This window comes from Elephas maximus, chromosome 24, assembly GCF_024166365.1.
Source record: "Elephas maximus indicus isolate mEleMax1 chromosome 24, mEleMax1 primary haplotype, whole genome shotgun sequence".
NCBI lineage: Eukaryota > Metazoa > Chordata > Mammalia > Proboscidea > Elephantidae > Elephas > Elephas maximus.
Window position 1 is genome coordinate 9,786,469 of NC_064842.1, and position 19,973 is coordinate 9,806,441.

At 43.0% G+C, this 19,973-nt stretch overlaps 1 protein-coding gene and 1 long non-coding RNA gene across 4 annotated transcripts in view; one reads left to right on the forward strand and one right to left on the reverse strand.

Annotated features, from left to right (window-relative positions):
- RAB3GAP2 (RAB3 GTPase activating non-catalytic protein subunit 2) overlaps positions 1-13,839 on the reverse strand; it is a 107,897-nt gene extending 94,058 nt beyond the window's left edge. For 2 of the 3 annotated variants that reach the window (XM_049868612.1, XM_049868614.1), the window contains exon 1: positions 13,623-13,839. In XM_049868612.1, the coding sequence (XP_049724569.1) occupies positions 13,623-13,737 (115 nt within the window). In that variant the 5' untranslated portion in view covers positions 13,738-13,839. The remainder of the gene's footprint in view (positions 1-13,622) is intronic. The other variant, XM_049868613.1, reaches the window with a different exon arrangement.
- LOC126067039 (uncharacterized) lies at positions 13,699-15,427 on the forward strand. Its single transcript, XR_007515310.1, has 3 exons — positions 13,699-14,111; positions 14,479-14,531; positions 14,645-15,427. It is a non-coding gene; the product is annotated as an uncharacterized LOC126067039 (long non-coding RNA).
- Positions 15,428-19,973: the final 4,546 nt, after the last annotated feature.

The window sequence follows — 19,973 nt, forward strand, 5'->3', positions numbered from 1 at the left end:
ATTTAAACTAAATCTCTTCAGTGCCAGTTTAATCTCACTAGTTAAAAAAAAAAAACTCATTGTTGTCAAGTCGATTCCAACTCATGGTGACCCCAAGTGTTACAAAGCAGAACTGCTCCACGGAGTTTTCTCGGCTGTAATCTTTATGGAAGGAGACCGCTGGGCCTTTCTTCCACAGCACCACTGGGAGAGTTCAAACCACCAAACAATAGGTTACTGGCCACTTGTGAACTGCTTGTACCACCCAGGGATCTAATCTTACTATTACTTGCTGCCTTTTTCAAAACATATGAAGAGAGAAAGCCTGATGATAATCTTAACAAGAACCTGGAACATTCTGGTGCCGTATCAAAGAAAAAATTGTAGATAACATGTTTTCATTTACAGCTAGCATTTTTTAAAACAAGGGCAAACATCCAACTCAGACACAATACAACTCATGATATATGTTCATTTATTATAGTCTTTACAATATAGCAGCTACTGTGATAAAACTGTTGGGGATATAATGAATTATCACGTTCCTTGCCCTAAGGTGGCAGACAATTTAGTGCAAAATACAGACACACCAACAGGCAAATGCAACACAATTCTGATATTCACAAACATGGAAACTAGAAGGAAAAAGTTATCCACATACTCTAGACTGAAGGTATTCCATGCCAATTAATATAGATGTGTCACTATTTTTCACAGCTCCGTATTACACAGTATAAATGTGTCATATTTTTTAATCAATCCCCTAGGATCAAGTATTACATTTGTACCAATTTTTTGCAGTTGCAAATACCACTGCAATGACAATTCTTATAAACAATTGGATACTGATTTTTTTACTTTGTAAATCGTTTCTAACCTTGCTACATACAAAGCTTTCAAAATGGGTATTTAAAAAATGAGCAAACATCAGGTGACTTCAAATGTAAGGCAAGCATCTATCTGCCTAAAAAGAACCCTCCCCAAAAGGCAACCTGGACATATATTCATTACCAAACCCACTACTGTTAATTTGATTCCAACTCAAAGTGACCCAAGCATATACATCTTTTTTTTTTTCTGGTGAAAATATACACAACAAAACATAAACCACTTCAACAGTTTCTACACATACAATTCAGTGACACTGGTCACAGTCTTCAGGTTGTGTCACCTTTCTCAACAACTTTTTCCAAACTATTTCATCATCAACACAAATTCACTGCCCCTCCAAAAAAGCTTCTAATCTATCCTTCAAGTTGCTACTGTAATTTGATCACATACAGATAATTCTTTAAAAGAGTCTAACGCTTAGTGCAGACATTATTTTCAAATTACGCTAAATTATTATTTAGTTCAAAGATGACTTCAGGGGATAGTTTCAGTTTAAGGTTTAAAGATTTCCTCAGGGTATCTGGCCTGAATGACTCCAGAAAGTCTGGATTCCATGAGAATTTGAGATTCAAACATATACATATTAAATGTGGGTACTTCAATGAAATAGTGAAGTGTCTACATATGACAATTAATTCATACACAAAAACACTCAAAATCATATATATATCCAGAAAATATTATATAAATTAGCAACCTTGGTTTATTCATCTTCACGCACGTCAGGAAGCCATTAAAACAGCCCCACATGAACCTCCAACATCAATGTCTTAATAATAACAAACGAGATGGCATTTATTACAGGTAGTCCTTATGACGTGGTTCTGTTCCAATGACTCTGCTGCAAGTTGGTTCTGACGCAAGTCAAACACTTTTTTCTTTTTTTTTTAGTTTTCATAGCCTGCTATACAGCAGTGTTTTGAACAGTGTTATGAATTGTCTCACCCAAAAAATGTATGTCAACTTGTCTAGGCCATGATTCCCAGTATTGTGTGGTTGTCCACCACTTTGTCATCTGATATGATTATCCTATATGCTGTAAACCCTAACCTCTATGGTGTTAACGAGGCAGGATTATAGGCAGTTATGTTAAAGAGGCAGGACTCAATCTACAGGATTAGATTATATCTTGAGTCAACCTCTTTTGAGATATAAAAGAGAAGTGAGGAGAGGGACCTCATACCATCAAGAAAGAAGTTCCAGGAGCAGAGTGCATCCCTTGGGCCCAGGATACCTGCACTGAGAAGGTCCTAGACCAGGGGAAGACTGATGACAAGGACCTTTCCTCACCGCCGACAGAGAAAAGAAGCCTTCGCCTGGACTTTTTCCCTCCTAGACTGTGAGAGAATAAATTTCGCTTGTTAAAGCCACCCATTTGGGGCATTTCTGTTACAACAGCACAGGATGACTAAGACAAACAGTGAATCACAATACTGAGCATCTGTGAGTGTATCTGAGAATGATAACATTAGGAAATTACATACTGCAACACTGTATGCAGTACATATTACTAATGACAAGATGTTAAAAAAAAAAGTTGTATAAGTGTGGTTCATTGTAACTCAAATACGTCGTAAGTCACGGACTACCTGTATATGCAAAATGTTGTTCCAATCATGACGGCCCTCCCTACAGGGTACATAATAGGTACATAATACGTATTCCTATCTTATAGATGAGGCTACCCCTAGGCACAGAGAGATTAAGTAGCTCACTCAAGGTCACACAGCTGATAAGTGGCAGAACTGGGATTCAGACCCAGCCATGCTAGCAGTAGAGGCCATCTCCATCTACTTTTGGAGTCTCCAAAAGTTTCCCAGAGCACACCTTCAGTGCCATCTAAGTTGACTGAGACACAGTCTTTTGAACCCATGTATGATGCTGTCACTAGCAATTTTAACCCCAGCCACAGTACCAACTCACATAAACACTTTAAAAAGTAATACACTGAGGGTCCATCATGGAGATGACAGAAAATACTTTCATCCTTTACAGAAAAGATTTTTTCTTATGTCCAAAGTATATTTACAAAACTTGATTAGGTTATTGGCCAAAAAGAAAACCTGTATAGAATGTAGAAAAAGTAGAAAACAAACTCTCCAACAACAATGCAACAAAAACAGCAGTCGGCAGTAAAAAGAGAACCAAATTAAAAAAAAAGAACAACCTGGAAATTTTAGAAATACCCTTTCCAACTCTTAGGCAAAAAATAAAATGAATAAAAACAAAAATGGAAATTAATTAGAAAATATTTTTAATTAGACTTGGTAAAGAAAACCAAATATAAATACATAAAAATCAGCGTTTCTTATATAAAAAAATTTTTTTTAATAAAATACTTGAGACCCTGATAGTACCAATAAGAAATTCAATAAAACACTTCACATCTAGACATATATTTAAGAAGAAAGGTGTAAGATGTATATGAAAACAAAACAAAAAAAATCTTTTCTAAAGAACACCAAGATATAAACAAAAACATCCAAGCTGGGAAGATGTCAATCCTTCCCAAATTAATACATGAATTACAATGATTTTGGTTTGGTTTGGTTTTAGAACTTAAAAAATTAATTCTAAATCTCAACTGGAAAATAAATGTGTAATATCAGTGTCACGGATTGAACTGTGTCCCCCCAGAATGTCTATCAACTTGACTAGGCCATGATTCCCAGTACTATGTGGTTGTCCACCATTGTTTTGATCTCACGTGATTTTCCTATGTGTTGTAAATTCTACCTCTATGATGTTAATGAGGCAGAATTACATGCAGTTATGTTAATGAAGCAGAACTCAATCTACAAGATTAGGTTGTATCTTAAGTCAATCTCTTTTGAGATATAAGAGAGAGAAGCAAGCAGAGAAACATGGGGACCTCACAGCACCAAGAAACAAGAGCCAGGTAATAGTGTGTCCTTTGGACCCAGGGTCCCTGTGCTGAGAAGCTCCTCGACCAGGGAAGGCTGATGACAAGAACCTTCCCCCAGAGCTGACAGAGAGAAAGCCTCCCCTAGAGCTGGCACCCTGAATTTGGACTTCTAGCCTCCTAGACTGTAAGAGAATTAATTTCTCTTTGTTAAAGCCATTCACTTGTGGCATTTCTGTTATAGCAAACTACATAACTTAGACGAACAGCCATAAAACATTTTTGAAAAAGAAGTAATGTGGCAGGGACTGTCTCTACTAAGCATTAAAATGGACAGAAACTGAACAAATATATCATGAAGTGGAAGAGTCCAGAAAAAGGGGCAACTATTTGTGAGATGTTAGTATATGGTGATGGTAGGATTACAAATTAGTATGAAATGATTAATTATTTTAATAAACGATGTTAAAACAACTGCATATTCATTTGGAACAACAGAGTTTCATCTCAAATCTCACACACACACAATGTAACTTACATGAACATCTAGGAGGATATTTTACAAGCTTAGGGTTAGAAAGATTGTTCAAAGCATGGTAAAAAACTGAGACCTACCTCAATAATGAAGGTGAAGGATAAATGATCAACTAATAAAAATATTTGTACATTACAGTCATTGCATGAGTTTTTACAAAACAATAAGAAAAAATCTAACAATCCAATAAAAAATCACAAAAAGTATAAACAGTTAGTTCACAAAAAGTTCTACTGGCTTACATACATGAAAAATGATGCTCAACTTTACTCAAAGTACAAATTAAAGCAATGAGATACCATTTTTCAGTTGCCAGAAAAGAGCAAAAGTAAATAAGCATTCTCATTTACCATGGATAGAAGGAAACCTAAGAAATAACTTATAGAGTAATTTGGCAACTGTGACCAACATATGAAATATGAACTTCAATTATCCAACAATTGCAATCCTAGAAATCTACATACAAAAATAGCATCACATGTAGAGATACGTGTAAGAATGTTCATTGGAACACTGTCCTTACAGCAAAAATGCAAAAAATGTATGAATTATACCTCAACATAAAGAAAACAAAAATCCTCATAACTGGACCAACAAGCAATATCCTGATAAATGGAGAAAAGACGGAAGTTCTCAAGGATTTCATTTTACTTGTATCCACAAACACCCCTGGAAGCAGAAGTCGAGAAATCAAATGACACACTGCACTGGGCAAATCTGCTGCCAAAGGCCTTTTTAAAGTGTTTAAAAGCAAAGATGTCACTTTGAAGACTAAGGTGAGCCTGACCCAAGCCATGGTGTTTTCAATTGCCTCATACGCAGGTGAAAGCTGGATGATGAATAAGGGAGACCAAAGAAGAGTGGACGCCTTTGAGATGTGGTGTTGGCGAAGAATACTGAATATACCATGGACTGCCCAAAGAACACACAAATGTCTCTTAAAAGAAACAGAATGCTCCTTAGAAGCAAGGGCAGTGAGAATACGTCTTACATACTTTGGACATGTTATCAGAAGGGATCAGCCCCTGGAGGATATCATGCTTGGTAGAGGGTCAGCGAAAAAGAGGAAGACCCTCAAGAAGATGGACTGACACAGTGGCTGCAACAACGGGCTCAAGTATAACGATGATTGTGAGGATGGCGCAGGACTGGACAATGTTTTGTTCTGTTGTACATACGGTCGCTATGAGTCGGAAGCGACTTGACGGTACCTAGCAAAGACAACGATGACAGCAAAAATACTGAAAATAACCTTAATGCTCAATGATAGGGGAATGGTTAAATACAGCCTGCTCAAATCTTCATTGGAATACTATGCAGCCATTAGAAAAATGACATAGGGTTATATACCCAGACCTGGGCATACGCTCATATTATGTAATTAAATACACGAAAAGGGCCGCAGGATATGCATTTTATAAAGATGGTACCATAACACGAAATTAAAAAAAGCATGCCTGTGTGTACACATGCATGTCTGTGTATCTCTACAGATATCTGCGTATACATACACGTGTGTGTGTAATTTTTTTTCCCTACTCTCAATAACAGAAAATCTGGAATGATGCTAAGCACTTTCCAACACAAGTTTCTATCGTGACAGAAATGTTTTTATCTAGTCACTACACCCCACGTGGCTTTGGAGCACTTGAAATGTAGCTAGCGTGACTGAAGAACTAAAATTTTTCCTGTATTTTATTTGTGTGAATTTAAACTTCCACATAAATGGTTACCTGCCTGTGGCTAGTGGTACTGACCAGCACAGCACTGAAGTTTTAACACCTGGAGGGTGAGCTATGAGCAGCCAGAAAACGGCCTTCCCATCCGGCTATATACTCTTAGACAAACAAAAGGCAATGTAATGATGGGTAACATCCAGCATGCTGTCCTTCTTTGTGGTTTATAACTCAACAGTAATTTTCAAAATCTTGCCTTAATTTGCATTTAGAACTTTTTTTTTTAACCTCATTAAATAATTTGTTCCTCAGGTATAAAACCGCTGTCTAGGAATGTGGTAGATACACTCAAGTTGATACAGGTTTACTGAAAAGATGCATGAGGAAGTGACACGAGGCCAGGAAGCCACCTCACAAGGAGAGTCAGGCCCTGTGGAGAAATGCCAGAAAGCTGCCCACGGTAACTCCACGAACTGGTCATCCTCCCAACCAGTCTTCTCGCTGTCTCCTCCTACAACCTCTTCTCCTTCCTTTCCTTCAGGTTCTGTGCTCATTCACAGCTTCTACTGCCTCATGTTTTCTGCTTACTGTCTTCCCTTTCTCAGTTCACGTTCTAGTCCATCATCTGTACCTGTGTTTGTCTTGCTAGGTCTCATATACAAAATCACGGGAAGAAAGAATCTCATTAGGTCAGTTAGGGGATCCCTCCTGACAGAACGTCTGCGCAAGGTCCCCTCGCAGAGCATGGCAGTCACGAGATGACCATCTCTGGCTCATAAGTTATCCCTTGATCCAAACAGTTGTGCCAAAAGTTACAGGATTCACATGACAAAGAAATGTGATCTATGTTCAAGGGACCATTCTGGTGTCCTTTTCAAAGAGAAATATGGGCATGGCAGACACCTAGAGTTTCAAGGATCCCTTTCCACGAGGAAAGGGTAATGACTTACTCTTTATTTAGGGTCTTCATAGTCCCAAACAGCATTAAGCATAATAGCCATTCAAAAAATACTCGCTGTTTTATAATTTCAAGATTGTCACTACATAAACCATTAAACAAGATGTGAGGAAAGCCAACTTCTCCCCTTGTGAAATGCTGTAACAGCCTCCTAACTGGTCACTCTACTTCCACTTTTACCTACCACTCTCTGCTGACAAAGAAATGTCTCTAAAATCCTAATCTGGTTATTCCATTTCTGTTTAAGTTCCTTTCATAAATTCCCACTGCTAAATACACCTAAACTCAGACTCCATCCCTGTTGCTACTGCCCAAATTGTCTTTACTGGCCCTGACCTAGACGTCTACAACTACCTCCTGACTCTCACCTGCATCTAGTTTTGAGTTGTCCAATCTATCCTTCTCAGAGTCAACAAATCTGTCTAAAACTCAAACTTTGGAATGCTATGTAGTTGCTGTCAGCTGCTGTGAGCTGGCCCTGACTTACGGCCACCCTGTGCACAATGGAACAAGATGCTGCCCAGTCCTGTGCAATTCCCACAATTGGCTGCTGACAGGACTACAGTGATCTGCAGGATTTTCATTGGCTGATTTTCAAGAGGCCACCAGGCCCTTCTTCTTAGTCTGGAAGCTCTGCTGAAACCTGTTCAGCATCTGAGCAACACACAAGCCTCCAGTGACAGACAGATGGTGGCCACACTTGAGATGCACTGGCCGGGAATCAAACCCAGATCTCCTGCACAGAAGGGGAAGATTACACCTCTGAACCACCACTGCACCCCGAAATGCTATTCTCATTGCTGTTGAGCTGACTGCGGCTCCTGGGGACCCCATGTGTTACAGCGCAGAACTGCTCCTCAGGGTTTACCTGGCTGGGATCTCCATGGAAGCAGATCACCAGGTCTCCCTTCAATGGCATCCTTGCTTCAACCTCGTCAATGGCTATAACAGAGGTTCCCAGTACGCTGCAAACGCGTTACAGGTGTGCCAAGATAGTGACCCTCTCAGCTCTTGGGGCAGCAGGTGAACCTGGAACCACGCGAAAGTCACTTCCCACCACAAGCAGCGTTGTCTCAGTGTCCTTGCCGGCTATGACGCAAACAAAAGCTGGCAAACACTGAGCCCCACGAGAACAGTCTTCAAACTTCTGCTCATACACCCCCAAAGGAAGTTTTAAACAGAATGTATCCCCTGCACAAAGGACATAGTTTCTAAAATGTTGTAAACATGAGTATTTGAAAAGAAAACTCTTTGTTACTCTTTTAAATTTATTCAGTGGATTCTAAATACCACAGGGAGCTAATATCTGTCAATGTACATTAAAAAAAAGTGTCAAGCTCTTCTCTAACAGTAATTTCATGAGCCCTTTTTCTCCTTGAACTCATATTGCCATTCCACTGCCCCCAGAGAATGCTCTTCTAATGTAATATACATTTTATCATCAGTCCAAAAAGTTCTCTTTAAAAAACAATGAGTTGAGAAATAATAATTTTACTGTGATCACAAGGTTCTGAGTATTAAGATTTTTCTTTTTCCCTGACTTATTGCAAGTATTTTTATAAGTAGATAACTGAGGAAAACAGCATAAATACATCACAAATTTTTATAATTATTAAACACAAAAAGTAAGAATTATTTGCAAAGGGACTCACTGGTTAAAAGGTTCTTCTTTTGTCTACCTTCTACCTGAGGTGATGGTCCAAACCAAAAACACTTTGCCATGAAGTCGAATTTTGACTCATAGAGACCCTATAGGACAGAGGAAAACTGTCCCATAGGGTTTCCAATGCTGTAATCTTTACGGAAGCAGAATGCCACATCTTCCGTGAGGCAGCTGGTAGGTTCAAATCGCCGACCTTTCAGTTAGTAGTTGAGCACCTAACCATTGCACCACCAGGGCTCCTTGAGTTGATGGCAGCCACAATAATATCAACATGCTTCAAACTAGGAACTGGACTCAGAAGGGTAATACAGTAAGTCATATCTGCACACCCACAGTTCTGCTGCAAACAAATCTAGGTGTTTGGGCTGTGAGTATATTCCCAACTACCTGGGTCTACCCTTCACTATGCGACCACATTCAATCTGTATATGCTTGGGTTTCAGCATCTGTAACTGCACCACGCAATACTGCAGTCATTAGCCACATCTGGCTATTTAAATTTCAATTAATTAAAATTAAAATTAAAAATTCAAACTTTCAGTCCCACTGGACATATTTTGAGGGCTCAATGACCACATGTGGCTAGGGGCTATCACGTGGACAGTATATAGCGATGAAATCAACAGGATGATATGACAGACAGAGAGTAACAAGAGGGCACCAGCATGGGTAGATTAAGTCTAGATTCTGTGGTCTGAAAAGGCCTCCCTGAGGAGCTGAATTTGAGCTGAGGCCTGAACGACAAGACATAGGTAGCAGTGCAGTGATCTGCATGGAGCACAGTGAGAACTGGGGCTGCACACACAGCCTTGACTAAAGCATAAGAAATAAAGGGAGAGGGATATGAGACCCAAGAGGTGGAAGAAGGCAGAGCCTGAAGGGCCTTGTAAACCATGTAAGGACTATGGATTTTATATTAACAGCAACGGAAAGCCATAGAGGGCTACAAAAAGGAGAATGTTGTGATCCAAGTTGTGTCGTTGAAAAGTTCAAGCTGACTGTGACTGTTTTGAGAGAACTAAGACAAGGAACCATGAGTGAGATGCAAGAAGTTCTATTAGAAGACTGAGTGGTGCTTGGTCCAGGTGGAAGAAGATGGTGGCCTGGACCAAAGGAATGGCAGTGGCACAGAGAAAACATGTTTCTCTTCTCTGCATTCCTTCTACCTACAGTCCTGTAGCTACTACCTTCAAAACCCCTCTTCCTAAATAGTCTTACTCATGTGTAACTCCTCAACCTCCTGTAATATGCTGTCTGTCTCCAATGTTCCACTGAAATTGTCCTACTGTCCTGGTCACCACCACATTCCCGAAGTCAATTAACACTTTTCCGGCCTTCTTATCTGACCTCTGCTGCATTTGCAACTGCTGACCACTCCTCACCTTCATCAAACCCTCAGCTCCTGGGCCATTACTCTCACCTGGTTCTCCTCTTTTCCTCAGTCTTCTTCCCAGTAACCTCTGCTTGACTCTTAAGCCTTACTTCTCCTCTTAGGCTACATATTCATGCTGACTTCATTTCACAATATACATATAATCCTTGGTAGACATAACTGACCCTTTTGCTGGTAACCCTCAAATTAACATCTCTGGCCCCGGATTTCCTGCCCAGTTCTGAATCTCTATGTCTAGAGTTCTGCTGGACCTCCTCACTTGGACATATCACAAACATTTAAAAAGCAAAAGGTTCAAAACCCATCTCCTTCTTCATTTCCTCACTATACACCCTTGACCAAACAAAAGGCCAAAGCATCCCAGGCTCCCTTTCACTCACCAGCTATATCCTGCCTCCCCAGACTTGTATTCATCAAAAAAAAAAAAAACCAAACCATTGTCATTAAGTTGATTCTGACTCACAGCAACTCTACAGGACAGGATAGAACTGCCCTTCAGGCTTCAAGGCTGTAAATATTTACGGAAGTAGACTGCCACATCTTTCTCCCACGGAGGAGGGGGTGTGCTGAAACAGTTGACCTTTCAGTTAGCAGCTGAGCACCTTAACCACTGCACCACCAGTGCTCCTCAGACCTTCACTGTTGTTAGGTGCCAGTCAAGTCAGTTGGAACTCATAGTGACCCTATGTACAAATCAGCAGTTCTATGTACAAAAGAATGAAACATTCCCCAGCCCTGCACCACCCTCATGATCACCGCTACGTGTAAGCCCACTGTTGAAGCCACTGTTTGTCAACCTATCTCACAGAGGGTCTTCCTCTTTTTTGCTGACCCCCTAATTTACCACGCATGATGTCCTTCTCCAGGGACTGGTCCCTTCTGATAACATCTCCAAAGTATGTGAGACGAAGTCACCATCCTCGCTTCTAAGGAGCATTTTGGCTATGCTTCTTCCAAGACAGATTTGTTCACTCTTCTGGCAGTCCACGGTATATTCAATATTCTTCACAAACACCATAATTCAAAGGCATCAATTCTTCTTTGGTCTTCTTTATTCATTGCCCCGTTTTCACACGCATGAGACAACTGAAAATACCATGGCTTGGGTGAGGCTCCCTCAGTCCTCAAAGTGACATCTTTGCTTTTTAACCCTTTAGAGGTCTTTTTGCAGCAGATTTGCCCGATGCAGTACGTCCTTTGATTTCTCGACTGCTGCCTCCATGGGTGTTGATTGTGGATCCAAGTAAAATGAAATCCTTGACTACTTCAATCTTTTCTCCATTTTTCATGATGTTGTTTATTGGCCCAGCTGTGAGGATTTTTGTTTTCTTTACGTTGAGGTGTAATCCATACTAAAAGGCTGTGTAGTCTTTGATCTTCGCTAAACCAAAACCGTTGGCATCGAGTCAGTTCTGACTCATAGCGACCCTACAGGACAGAGAACTGCCCCATAGTTTCCAAGGAGCGCCTGGTGGATCTGAACTGCCAAGCTTTTTGTTAGCAGTCGTAGCACTTAACCACTATGCCACCAGGGTTTTCATTCTACCTCTTTAATATCTTTCCAATTGAGCCCCTCCTCTCAAATCCTGCTGTGGCTATTTTAATTCCAGCTCACATCACTTCTTGATTGGATTATTATAACAGCCTCCCAACCAATTTACCCATTTCCTATCTCTCCCTCACTCTGCTGCCAGGACACACAATGCTCACCAGATGCAATGTATTTTTGTGGATTGCATTCAGTACAAATCTAACTATGACATTTCTCTGCTTCAAGTCTTTTAGAGGCACCCCAAAACTTTCACGAAGCTCCTTATGATCTAGATCCTTACTGCTACTGCAGCCTCATCTCCAGCAATCTTCCCCTCACATCCTTCTCTCCAGCCATTCGGCTTTCCTTAATTCTCTAAATACCATGCCATCTCCGGATCCCTTCCTCTGCACATGCTATGGTTGATGCTGTTAGCTGCCATCATGTTGACTCATGGTGATCCCAGCACAATGCGACGGGAACACTGTGATTCACAAGATTTTCATTGGCTGAATTTTTGGAAATAGAGCACCAGGCCTTTCTTCCTACTCTTAGTCTAGAAGCTCCACTAAAACCTGTTGAGCATCATAGCAACACGCAAGCCTCCACTGACAGACAGGTGGTGGCTGTGCTTGAGGTGCCTTGGCTGGGAATCAAACCCAGGTCATGGGCATGGGAAGGTGGGAATTCCACCAAAAAATCACCATGCCCCATGCACATGCTGTTACCTCTCCCTTGTTCATTTAACTACTACTTCAAATATAGGCTTAAACATCACCAACCCAAGTATGTGTACCCTAGTGCCTTATGTATAACTCACACTGTACGGTAGTGGCTAATCTGTCTCTCTCCCCCACTGAACCATAACCTCCTAGAGGGCAGGGGCCATCAACTTTAATTTGTATGACCAGCACTTGGCACACAGTAAATATACACTGATAGTTTTGATTTGATATCTTCTAAATTTTAAAAAAAAAAGTGGGGAGGAGCATATTTGTTGTCACTGTTGTCAGGTGCTACGGAGTTCGTTCTGACTCATAGCAACCCTACGAAACACTGCTTGGTCCTACGCCATGCTCACAATCATCGTTATGCTTGAGCCCATTGCTGCAGCCACTATGGCAATCCATCTCGTTGAGGATCTTCCTCTTCTTCGCTGACCCTCTACCAAGCAGAGAATATTTAGTGGACTTTTTTCACCATTCCAGTACAGCACAAAGCAACAGCATTGTACTACAAAGCCGAATGTGCTTCTGATTGGAAATACGAAGAAAACAACAAACATGAAACACATTCCCTTCAAAAGGAGCAACGCAGGAAATTCTGAGAACTACGTAGTATCTGATAAGCGAGTTTGGGATTTTATACCACGGTCACGCAGGTGGGCAAGTGCTTATTTAACAGTTTCATGATGACGATGGGTGAAAAGCTTTGCACCTCAGAGAGGCACATTAACTTTTCTTGGCCATGCTTCTGTAGCTTAAGGTCCTGACACAGATCGTCCTTCAATTCTCTAACCTGTTTTTTTACCACCTTCGGAGTCACTCACTTGTCAGTCATTTATTCTCTAAATCTGAACGGGGGAGGGGGTGGAAGTAAGGAGAGCGTAGGGGGATAATAAACACTGTCGGAAGGCGAGGGGGCAGAAGGCCACAGCCCCAGGGATGGAGGGGCGTGGGGGGTGGGGAACAGCCAAGGCGGAGCGCTGACAGCTGGAGGCGATCGCGGCGCCCGCAGTGAGGCACCAGGGCCCCTAGGATGGATGGAGGACGGAGCGAGAAGGGAGAGACGGAGAACACCGGAGAGAAAGCAGGGGGTGGGGGTGGGGACGCCGGATCGGCAGAGGCCAGAGGAAGACGCAGTTTTCGGCCCGAGGGTGGAGGAGCTTAGGAGAAAAGCCGGGGAAAGGGGAAAAGAACGCCGAGGCTGCCAGAGCAGCCAGGGCTTCAGGACGAGGCGGGCAGGGGGTCCTCTCGGTGCGCGCTGGGGAGGCGGGGGGACCGAGGGGCCGGAGGGCGGAGACGGGGCGCCGAGCGGGCGGGAGACCCGGAGCGGCGGAGCCGAGGCTGCGGGCGGCCGGACGGGTCGGGGCGGGAGGCGGGGACGAGGGAGCGGCGAGGCCAGGGCACTTACTGGGGTCCCTTCGCGCGGCGCCGCTGGGGGTCTCCTCCCGCAGGTGAGGAAAGAGGAAGTCCCGGGTGGCCTGGAGGTCCTGGAAGTAGCAGAACTGGACCAAGGAGCAGGCCATGGCTCCAGGGAACCCCACTCGGGCACTGACCCCGCCTCACCACGCCCTGCCCCCGCCGCCCCGCAGCTGCCACCGCCGAGCCCGCAGCTCTAGCCACGCAGGAGGCGGGGAAACCAAACCGGAAGCTGTCAGCGCGCCCCGGCCCGCCGCCCCGACCGCTGCGCACGCGCAGAACGGCCCAGCCCCCTCCCGAGCCGGTGAGGTCCGGGTCATGTGACTAGCCCGGCTGCCGCCCGAGGTGTGACGTCAACATGCTGCGTCCCAATCCTGCTCCTCCGCCCGGGTGAGCCCCGGAGCCCTGGCTTAGCCCGCGGTGATCTCATTGGTCGGTGCCCGCGTGGGCCCTTGAGTCATTCAACAAAGGTTATTAATATGTAAGTTAGTGGCAGCCCAGTGGGGGACGGTATTATACAAGTATGGAATTTTAAAAAGACTAATTTGTCTTCTAGAAATCAGTCCCATCAAGGCTGGCTCCTCTTCCTCTACGTTACCATACCGTTGTTATTCTGTCTGGCACTCCTGTGTTTTCGTCACCATTTGCTTTTTCATTCATTCCTTCACTCACCCATTCAACAAATATTTGTTGCTGGCCTTTTTTTTTAATGCCACCCACGTAAGACGCTGAGTATGAAACAGCACAAAAGAGATGTGGTACCTGTTCCCGTGGAGCTAAAATTCTAGTGGCTGAAACAGGCAGTAAGTAGTTACTCAGCTATTTAACTGAAATTGTGTTCATGCTAGGAAGAAAAGAAGTGCAAAGGGCTGCGACAGAACCTGACAGGGAACATGAACTAGTGAGTTTTTATTTCTTTGTTTTTGGGCGGAGATGCCAGGATCAGGAACTGATTTTATTGCTTTAAACTCTTGGAGGGTTGGGATCTCACTTAACTCCACTTTATATTCCCAGGATCTTAAAGGTTGGTGGTTCAAACTCACCCAGCAGCTCCTCAGAAGAAAGGCCTGGCAAACTGCTTCGGTAAAGATTACAGCGAAGAAGAACCTATGGAGCAGTTCTACTTTGTAACACACGGGGTCACCATGAGTCAGAGGCTACTACCTGGCAGCTAACAACAGCAGCATAGGATCTGACACATAGTAAGCGTTTCTATAAATGTCGAAGGAATAAATGGAATGGAATGGAATATGTGCACCAACTAAATAGAATAACCAGTTTACAAAGCACTTTGTATTTTTGGAAGTACTTTTCTATACATTATTCCACTGGATAGTCACAATACTGTCTTGAAACAGTGTGATTTAACCCAATTTATTAAAAAAGAAGTTAATCCAAGTGTCTCAGAGAAGTCTATTTAAATTATTTTTCTAAAAATGAAAATCCATAAAAGGAATTATTTTAACGTTAGCTCTAAGGACTGTAGGTACTCACAGACTTCCCAAAGGAAGCATGAAGAGGTCATCTGCTTTGTACGAGAGAGAAAATGACGCAGCAATAAATGGAAGGCAAATAGATGTGGTCTGGAGCATTCATTTCTGTGAGGCCTGTGCCTACACTTAGTCCTAATCATATTAAAAAAATATGTAAACAGAACTATAATTGAGTGCAGAAACCTTGGTGGTGTAGTGGTTAAGTGTTACGGTTGTTAACCAAGAGGTTGGCAGTTCAAATCCGCCAGGCGCTCCTTGGGAACTCTACGGGGCAGTTCTACTCTGTGAGACAGAATCAACTCTACGGCAGTGGGTTTTGGTTTTATAATTGAGTGCCTAGATGCCTTACTCCATTAATTCTTGTTTCTAGAACAGAATAAATTTCACAAAATAGGCAATTCTTATGTTACCAAGTTAACAGGGATTAGTACTTCACGTATAAAATACACAGTTGTGGTCCTTTTAAGCATGAAAACCAACCAAACCCACTGCTGTCAAGTTGATTCCGACTCATAGCGACCCTATAGGACAGGGCAGAGCTGACGCGTAGGGTTTCCAAGGCTGTAATCTTTGTGGAGGCAGACTGCCACATCTTTCTCCCTGGGAGCGGCTGGTGGATTCAAACTGAGGCCGACAGCCTCTAGGCAGCATTACCAACCCCCAACTTGTAAGTAGAGTTGCATGAGCCACCTCCCCTTCTAACTCGTTTCTCCAAACCCAACCCACCCATTCTCCAGATGTTTTTTTCTGTTTCAGCCATTGTTCAGGGAACCATCTTGGCGACGCAAGTCCCAGTGTGCTCCTTTGCTTGGACAAGCAAATAAAACTGCTTCTTTCACTTTCACCCGTTTCGTGTCTCTCTGGCCGTGCCAAGGGAGACCCGAGACCCCTGGTAACAAAACCTTTCAGTTAGGAGCCAAATGCTTAATCACTGGCCCCATCAGGGCTCCATTTTAAGCATGAATGGCCTTTAATTTTATAATCAAAGCTTGCAGAAAAGACAAGTTGTCGGTGTTTTCTTTTTCATCTGAAAAAATGCGGTGTTTCCTCAGACTGCTGCTCAGCAGAGTAACCCAGTCCTGATGATGATATCCTAAAATGGGTGTCCTGGTACCAAACTAAAAATCTTTGCCTTACTGATGAGGAAGGAACACATGACACTTTTTGAAAGGATACAGTGCCGTGCCTTGAAAACCACGTTCCTCTTCAGGTAAATGCATTTTGTGGAAGTAACTGCCTTTGGCTGGTCCAGCTGCACTTTGTTCTGCCCTGAGGAGTTCATGTATCTCTTGTGGGGCTGCCATTGGATTTCATTACTGTGTTGGCTCGATTTCAGTGGTGAAGTCCCTGACTTCCTTCCAAGTCGTATTGAACAGATTCATTCATGACTGTTCTTAAGGACTGTAGTTTTCCTTTGCAAAAATTATAACACATTCGTGAACTTCCCCCAGGAAGTTGTAAAGGCGCAGAGGGATGTTTCTGGAGTTCTGCTGCCATGGTTTCTGTGGAGTGTGGGAGGACTGTGGCAGACAATGAATGTCACTAACCACAGTCAAAAGAAAGTGTGTTGCAGAAAACATGCAGGCTTTATATATCCCAGCATAGACAGTGTCTCCAAGATATGAGCTCAGGAGTTAGGAAAAGCTCTCTGACCAAAATAATAACAGGAGGGGGCACTAATGTGAAATGTCTCTAGCATCCATTGCTGTGAGTTGGACCGTTGATGACTGTTAAGAAAGAGGTGCTTTCTGAGGGTAATTAGCACCAATCCCCTGCCAGTTTTTGGTAGCAGCATGAGGATGAAACGGTTGAGATGCAGGATGGGCAGCAAAGTGCGGGAGAAGGAACAATGGACTTGGAGTCTAGAGACCTAGGTCTGGCTCAGTTCTGCCACTAATCAGTCATGAGCTTGGGCAATTCATGTCACCTTTCTGGGCTTTAGTTTCTTGATCTCTGTTAAGAAGAGACTGGTCTAAGGCTCGTAATATTGGGTTCCTCTTTTTTTTTTCTCCTGTAATGCAGCCCTGCTAATGCACAGGGTGACATCTCGCCCTAATTGCGCTGTACCGAGGTGACTGGGGTGTGGAGAACTGGCACTAATGTGCTGTGTAATAACCAGTCTATACTCTAAACTGGGTGAGGGGAGGTGGAGATGAAGAGGCTGGGCTCTAAGGCCCATCCTGGGGCTGTGTAGATTTTGGTAAGAGCCTGGGAAGGAGAAGGTTAGGGGTTGGAGTTACTCAGAAGGAATCACCTGTTTGGACATTTCATACAGGGGTGTGAGCGAGCCAGAGTGAGCATGAAGGCACTGAGCATCTTTCAGAAAAGAAAGGCGAGCAGAGAAGGGGTGGAGGGTCACTGAAGCCAAACCTCTTGGCTTTACTGAGGGTCATCTTTGAATTGAAGTCTGTACAAAAAGTAGCAAAAGCTCCATACGACCAGCTTTTCTTCAACAAACATCCGTGGAAGGGATGGATTACCCAGTAAGCAAGGCACGTATGGTCTTAATTATGCTTAATGACTACTCTGTAGTGAACAATTTCACGTCAGCAGATGTGCTGGAACCCAGGTGAAGTTGTACACTACAGATTAGTAAGTAAACACAATTGAGTAAACTTACTGGAAATTCTTCTAACAATTAAAACACCTGTGCCACTCACTGCCCAGAACTTAGTCATATGGCACACCTGGAGTCATGAGAGGCTGGAAATTTTTTTTTTTTTAATCTGGGCACATAGTTGGCCCTGGAAGGGCTCTCTTAGTAAAGAAAAAGGAAGAATGGATAGTTTGCACAAATGTCAGTTCTCATTATTTAAAATACAGTGGCTTTCCAGCACAACTAGGTGGTACCCAGCTACTATCACAGATTGCTCTGAGAGGGATCACATAGAGGGTCCCAGACAGAGGTAAAGAAAAGTGGGAACAAAATTCTAACTCAAAAAAAGACCAGACTTACTGGCCTGACAGAGACTGGAGAAACCCTGAGAGTATGGCCCCAGACACTCAGTAATAAAGTCACTCCTGAGGTTCTCCCTTCATCCAGAGATTAGACAGGCCCATAAAACAAATGAGACTAAATGAGCACACCAGTTCAGGGGCAAGGACAAGAAGGCAGGAAGGGACAAGAAAGCTGGTAATGGGGAACCCAAGATTGAGAAGGGGAGAGTGTTGACATGTCCTGGGGTTGGCAACCAATGTCACAAAATAGTATGTGTATTAATTGTTTAATGAGAAACTAATTTGCTCTGTAAACCTTCATCTAAAGTACAAGAAAAAAAAAAAAGTCAACTTCTCCAAACAGTCAAATTTGACCCTCAAAAAAATAAAATGAAATAAGATAAAATATGGTGACTTGTTTACCTGTTGTTAGTCAGCTCTGACTCATGGCAATCTCATAACAGACCGGAATGTTACCCAGTGGAGCACTATCTTCACAACCGTTGGTATGGTTGAGTCCATTGTTGGGGCCACTGTGTATTTTGAGTGCCTTCCAACCTGGGGGCGGGGGGGTCATCTTCCAGCACTGTATCAGACAATGTTCTATTGTAACCCACTGGGTTTTCATTGGCTAATTTTTGGAAGTAGATCACCAGGCCTTTTTTTCCTTGTCTGTCTTAGTTCATTGATACCTGTCCACCAAAAGTGATCCTGCTGGTATTTGAAATCCAGGTGGCATATTTCCCAACATCATAGCAACACACAAGCCACCGTAGTATGACATACTGATGGACAGGTGGTGGTTGTTTACCTGACAAGTTCTAAACATGGCTTTGAACTGGTTCATTCTGGTTCCACTATGGAACCCTGGTAGCACAGTGTTAAAAGTTTGGCTGCTAACCAGGTCAACAGTTTGAATCCACCAGCCACTCCTTGGAAACCCAAGAGATAGTTCTACTCCGCCCTATAGGGTCTGTTGGGTAACAACCCAGCGGCACCTGAACCCAAGGTCAGCCGCATCTCCGAGAGATCGAAGAAAGACTCCGGAACCAACAATCATGACATATGGTTTATTTGGGAAGCTTACTTATAGGACCATGGCCCAGGATGGCAGCTGGACAAGTTTAAAACTCCACAACCACCTAGCAAGGGACACAAGCTTATATGCGATTCCAACTGGGATCAAGGCTCATCGTTTTTCTCCCATGTCCTTGGGTAGTCAGTGTTCCCAGGGACTTCACATCTAAGTCCAGATGTTTTCATTAGTTGCTAAGGCATTCCTCGGCCTTGGCTGCTGGCCCAGTCATGCCACTCCCAGCGTTGTACCTTAGCCTGAGTTCACCTTGAACTCATTCCCAGCATGCTCCAGGGAAGAGCAAAGCTGATTCCATTAGAAGCGCATGCATATAGCTGAATAGCATTACCCTACAGGGTCACTATGAGTTGCAATCAACTCAACAGCAATGGGTTTTTTTTTTTTTTTTAATGCTACTTTCTTTATGCTATTATAAAACATTTTGGGCCAACTTCTCTATATTTTCTTTCATTCTTAAAAGCAATAAAACATTTAATTCTTAGTGAAGTTAATTATTTTAATAATTGGTAAATGCTAACAAAGATAAAACTTTTCTCTCCTTCCCTAAAAAGTTTCTCCCTTCGTCAGAGTTAAGCCAGTGTGTACTTATGCTTACTATAAGCCGGTGTGTACCATGCTTACTGGAAACCCTGGTGGCGTAGTGGTTAAGTGCTACAGCTGCTAACCAAAGGGTTGGCAGTTCAAATCCGCCAGGCGCTCCTTGGAAACTCTATGGGGCAGTTCTACTCTGTCCTATAGGGTGACTATGAGTCGGAATCGACTCGACAGCACTGGGTTTGGTTTGGTTTTGGTTTACCATGCTTACTGGTTAACCCAC